This window comes from Prunus dulcis, chromosome 8 (genome assembly GCF_902201215.1).
Source record: "Prunus dulcis chromosome 8, ALMONDv2, whole genome shotgun sequence".
Lineage (NCBI taxonomy): Eukaryota > Viridiplantae > Streptophyta > Magnoliopsida > Rosales > Rosaceae > Prunus > Prunus dulcis.
The window spans coordinates 637,564-643,777 of NC_047657.1; the positions used below are offsets into that span (position 1 = coordinate 637,564).

General features: G+C 38.1%; 1 protein-coding gene across 1 annotated transcript; it reads right to left on the bottom strand.

The window, feature by feature from the left end:
- Positions 1-1,956: 1,956 nt before the first annotated feature.
- Positions 1,957-4,720, bottom strand: LOC117636862 (disease resistance protein RPM1-like). The gene has a single exon (XM_034371566.1). It carries the CDS (start codon positions 4,711-4,713, stop codon positions 1,957-1,959), a length of 2,757 nt encoding a protein of 918 aa, XP_034227457.1. The 5' UTR covers positions 4,714-4,720.
- Between the last annotated feature and the right edge of the window lie 1,494 nt (positions 4,721-6,214).

Below are 6,214 nucleotides of genomic sequence, written 5' to 3' on the forward strand. Positions count from 1 at the left end.
TGCAACAAGGAAAGACTAGTGAGTTTCAATTGAAAGATGGACTAATGTATAAGGGAACACAATTGTGCATTCCAAAAGATGGCGACAGGTTGCAGTGGATTCGTGAGGCTCATACTTCCAAAGTAGCAGGGCATTTTGGAGTTGAGAAGACTTTATTGAATCTTCGTCGTTATGTGTATTGGCCAAAGATGCATCTCGATGTTTCACGATACATTCGAGGTTGTGTTCTATGCAACACATCGAAGCCTTCCAACAGGAAGTTAGGACTGTATCTTCCATTACCAGTACCTACTCGACCTTGGGAGAGTATCTCGATGGATTTCTTAGGTGGATTGCCTAAAATCAAGTCTGGAAATGACTACTTGTTTGTGGTGGTAGATCGTTTCAGTAAGATGGTGATTCTCATTCCATGCAAGAAGACCGTAACTGGAGAAGGAGCTGCTAAGTTATTTTTCCAATATATTTGGAAGCATTTTGGCTTACCTACATCAATTATTTCTGACAGAGACAGTCGATTCTTAGGCCATTTCTGGAGGTCGTTATGGGGAATGATGGATACTAGATCGAAAAGAAGCACTGCATTTCATCCACAGACAGATGGGCAAACGGTCGCTAAAGGTGGGTCTCGTTCCCTTATTCCCAGTTTATAGGAATAAGGGAACGAGATGAATTTTAAGATACCACTTGATCCAAAACTTCTAGTCGATAGAACTATGAATTCCCAGTTTATAGGAATAAGGGAACGAGAGGAATTTTAAGACAATTAGAGAAACAAAATGAAGAAGCTAAGGAACTGCTTTGAGTTCTGCCTGTTTTAATTCATTCGACTACAATGGTTTATATACAAGCCTGAATGCCTAGAATAGAAAACTAAAAATAATAAATGAATTTAAACCACAAATGTTAAATGGGTTAAATTCCTTAGATAATTCAAACCATTAATTTTTAAATGGTTGAGAACCATTTCTTCTTAAACCATTCGAGTCGAATGGTTGATAAATGATGTAATGTAAATAATATTTATTATTTAATTATCTTGAAAAGATCCACCTGGATCATTAAATAGTCTCGTTCATAATTTGAAGCAGCTCAGGCCGTTCAGCCATGCTTTCTATTTTCTTACTTAGTTTCTGCGTCTGGAAGCTCTTTTGATTTTCAAAAGTCAACTGGAGTTATCCAGTGATGATTCCTCAGAACCTGGAATTTATAATGTAAAAATATGGAAAACTTTGATTACAAGTGATGATTCCTCCATGGAGGGCCTAAGCAAAGTGAGAATCCACATAACCATTTTCATTCACTTTGCTCATTTTGTTCTCTGCTTTGCTAAATTATTTGGAAATGAAGTTGGCAGGGTTTTCATTTTCTCCCTGATTTCACCTTGCCTCTGCCGTGCATTGTTACTGATGTTATTTATTGGGTAGGAAACTCTCAAAATAAAATTGAGCATTAGATCCTGATTAGTGCTTCTTAAGGCATTACATAATCAAATAGCAAACACACTCACGAATCAAATTACATAAGATTCCATAGTCTCAAAGCAAAACTCACTAATGATCAAATGGCTTCAAATAAAACTTGAGATAGTGATGGAAAATAATTAAAATTTGTAGCTCACACAAGGAAGCAAGGGTTCTTCTACGCGCAACAGGGTAAAATCTTTCCGTCTCGGACTAGATTCTGCATGGCAAACAACAAAAGCAAAATGATAATCAAATAGAATTTCAATACAAAAATCTTGTGCTATCAAAACTAACTATTGCAGACTAGTATTTAGTCCGTGGACAAAAAATACATGGCCTTAACAAACTTTTGGATGACAAGACAACAGTTCGTTCTAAAATAGTTTATATGATGCAAGATTAGGGAACTCTAGGCATATAAAAAAAAAACGAAAAAGGGAAAATAAGGAGACAGCCAAAAAAAAAAAACTTTACATACCTCCTTCCAAAACAACTAGGACAAGCTTTCACGACGCATCCCCAGTGACGTTTTGTAAATATGGTAGATCTCAGGGATGTGTTGTACCTTTTCACGATCCAAACCTCCTTCTCGTATGGAATCCGTAAGTTCCTTTGATACAAGTTGCAATGCCAATTCTTTTAGTTTAGTGAGGTATTGAAGACCCTGTGGCGTTGTGTTTAGTTCTGGGCATCTACTAAGCCTTAAGCGTTGGAGATCTGACATTACCCCTTTTTCTATAGTTATCTTGTTCAATAAGGGGCAATTATACAAACTCAAATTCTTAAGCTTTACAAAGCCTCTGCTGAAACATAACTCTCTGCCAGCATATGCATTACTAAGTACAAGAGATCCCAGATTGGGCACTGCTTCAATGTAAGGTAGTAAATCTTCTTCAATTCTAGACCAATGCAGATACAATTGTGTGAGGCTCTGGAGTGAAACAAACCAACGTGGCACAATTGCCAATTTGCCAACCAAAATAACTGTTCGAAGATGGGAAGGAGGTGAGCACAGTGTGTTTGTTTGAAGAACTTCCTCTTCATCGCTTGTCATTAGAAACAAGTAGTGAAGTTGCTTCATCTTTTGAATTGAAGCACATAGGTCCATCTCGTCTCTTTCTTTTACATTCATAATTCCAATCCTTCTAAGTTGGGTCATATTACCAACAAGTCTGACAATGTTTCCTTGTAATTCAACACACGCCAAAACTTGCAATTTCTTCAACATACATATATTTGATGGTGATCTTGTCCCATTCACAAATCTGAAGCCCTTACGCCCTTCTTTATTGTAACGATACATAATTAGATGACGCAAGTTTTGCAACTTGGCAATTCCACTTGGAAGTACCTCTATCTTTGAGTCCCTGATATCCAAAGTTTGAAGGTTGCAGAGCTTTCCAATGGATTCAGGAAGCTTCTTAACTGGAGTTCCCCTTAAATTTAAGTATCTTAAATTGAATAAGTACTCAAGTTCTTTTGGCAGTATATCAATTGGAACATATTGCAAATCTAGCACCCTCAACAATTTGCATCCGGAAGGCAATGTATTCGAGGAAGAGGATGAGGACACGTCACTAACAAACATAAGAAAAGAACGAAGTTGTGCCATACCAGTGCCTAGTTTAATTTCTCCTCCAGTGGTTTGAGTTGACAAGCGGCGCACTTGACCTTCATCCATAACTTCTTTTCCATCATATACAGCACCAAACTTTTCTTTTTCTGATTTAGACAGAGCAAGCTCCAGCATAAGGTCGTGCATCTTACATGCTTTTGGCCTTCCACTTTCATTCCTCTGAACAACCTGTAGCATGCTGCGTAAAATGAGCTGCATAAGATAGCTCTCAGCAACTTCTTCTGGTGTGGCGCCTTTTCCATCCTGAACAAACCCTTCAGCTATCCACAACCTAATGAGCCTTTTTCTTCGAATCGAATAGTCTTCTGGGAAAAGGGAACAGTACAGAAAACAGTGCTTCAATGGGTATGGTAAATCATCAAAACTAAGCAACAAGATGCTCTTCACTGGCTCTAGCAACGGATGGTTAGTTAAATGCAAGTTTAAGCTGTTGTAGACTTGCTTCCACTCGAATGGCTTCTTGGAGGACATCAGACCACCTAAAGCCACGACTGCCAGAGGTAGGCCTTCACACTTTTCTACAAGTTCCTCAGCCAATGACTCAAGATCTAGTGGACAACATTTATTCTGGTAAGCTGAGAATGCTTTGCTGCTGAATAGCTCCCAAGCCTCATTCTTTTCGAGGGGTTGAATGTGGTGAATATGACTTTGTACTCCAAAACAATAGGATGCTACGTCTTCTCTTCGAGTAGTAAGCATGATTCGACTTCCAAACTGTGTATTTGGGAGTGCAATCCTAATTTCTTTCCAAAGTTTGATATCCCACACATCATCCAATACAACCATGTACCTTTTAGACTCCAAGTAATTGACCAGCACCTGTAGCAATTCTCTATATGTCATGGAATTCATGTCTGCAGGGACCTTTTCCATCCTTGCTTCGTGGAATTCCTTAATCAAGCTTCTAAACAAGTCGTCAATCACGTAAGTTTGTGAAACAGTTAGCCAAGCACAACAGTGGAATTTTTTCTTGACCCTTTCGTCGTTGAAGGTCTTGGCAACTAAAGTCGTCTTCCCTGATCCGCCCATCCCCACCACAGAGATAACCGTTTGCTGTTGCTCTCCATTCATCAACCAATTCATCAATAGTTGCTTCTTTCTTTCAATCCCCACGAGCTCATCTTCCTTAATAAAAAGAGAAGATTCTGCTTGGTTCCGCATCCATTTGCCAAAATCATCACAAGTACTACTTGTTCCTTCTAATCCACCGACACCATATCTCTGATTCCTCTCCGGAATGGCTTTAATCATTCTTGAGATTTTCCGCAACTTCTTTGACATTTGACGTCTGAACCAAACATTCTGCGGAATGCGAATAGTATGGTGGAGCCACCTTGCAAATCGGCCCTTATGACATCCTTGCTCATACATGTGATACATGAACTCGTCAATGATGTCTTCAACATCATAGGCCATGCCTCTGACGCTTGCAACCCATGTCTCCCCACCTTCGGTGAGTGCCTTCTTGCCCTCAAAATCATTTAGGAAGGCCTTCATGCTTACAAGCTCCTGCTTGATGTCATCAATTTCATCACGAACACCGGCTATGGAGGATGCTTCGTTCTCAAAAATGGTCACAATTTTGCCAATCAAGAGGTCTGTTGGCAAGGCCATAACTGGCCTTGTATCCAAACTAGTTACTCACAATGGTAGAACGAATTTGAGTACTGGTAAGGTTGAAAGATGAGCCAAATGAATCAAATGACGATTTCAGTTGGCAGTGGAAGCTCCTCCAATGTGCAAGAAATTTCAACGATTTAAAATTGTATCAGTGGAATGGAAGCTCCCTCTCTCTGTCTCTCTCTCTCTCTTTTTTCATATTTGTTTTTCTTCCTCTCTCCACTCCATCTCTCAAATTCTCACGTGATCAGTGGGAATTGTCATGTGAGACTACCATACTATTTTATAATTTCTTGAAGAAGAGAACAAAGAGGTCCGATTCAAGATGGGACAACCACCCATTAAAAAAATCAGCTGTAAACATGAAAGCAAGAGCTAATTGAGAAAAAAGTAAATTTCTTGCATTATTATTTATTACTACCCGTTTGGACCAAAGAAATTTTCCTAAAGGTGAACGTGATTTACGGAGAGAGCTCAAAACAAAAAGGGCCAAAATAATTGAAACTTGCGTCACGTACATTATTACAACAAATGAACTGCTTCCCTTTTCTTTTGATTTTACTTGAAAATATTATCTTTTGGATTGTATATAGGGGAAAGCAAAACTTTAGATCAAATAAACAAATCTGACGCAACTTCTGTATTGAGATATAATTTCCCCTGTCCACGCTGAAGGCTACACAGGAATGGAATATGTGTGCGTCCAATCAAGCCGTCCAGCTCACCTAAAAATATAAGACTTCTTTAATAAAGATCTTTAGATTAATCTATTATATTTACCTCATTTTCTAAAAGTAAGAATTCTCACTTTTATGCTGATCAGCTGAGATTCTCTTTTTGTGTTTTTGTTGAATTATTTTATATATATGTCAAATTTTAATTTGCGAATGCCTCCTTCCAAGAAAGAGCAAAGCAGTGGGTAGCCAAAAAGAAATAGCGAAGCAGTGTCCCACATATAATTAACCTTTTAAATTGTTAAAAACAATAGCGAAGCAGAGAGAGAGAGAGAGAGAGAGAGAGAGAGAGAGAGTTTGCCCTATATGTGAAGCCTTCGTATCTCTCCTCTCTTGCCCTGCTGCTAGGCACCCAGCTTAATAAAAAAAAAAAAAAAGTTGAACATGGAGATGGGGTTGAAAGATGAGCCAAAAGACTAGTCTTCTTTTCAAGCTTCTCGTTAATTAAAGCCCAACACTTTCTTCTGTAATTGCACTGTTTAATATTGTATTTTGAGTCGAATTCAAAGTTTCATAAGACTTGAAAAAAAAAAAAAAAAAAAAGTTTCAAAAGGCAGCTTTTCAAAATCATATTATTTTCCATAAAAAAAACTATTCGATGCTGCTGCTACTTCCCACCTACAACCCGTGCTCAGTAGCTTTTTTTTCTTGGTAAGTTTCATTAAAATTAAAATCAAGATAAGTTTCATCAATAAGAAACAGATCATTACAAATAATGGTCAATGTTAAACAATTCCTACTGCTTTTACTGCTAAAAAGTT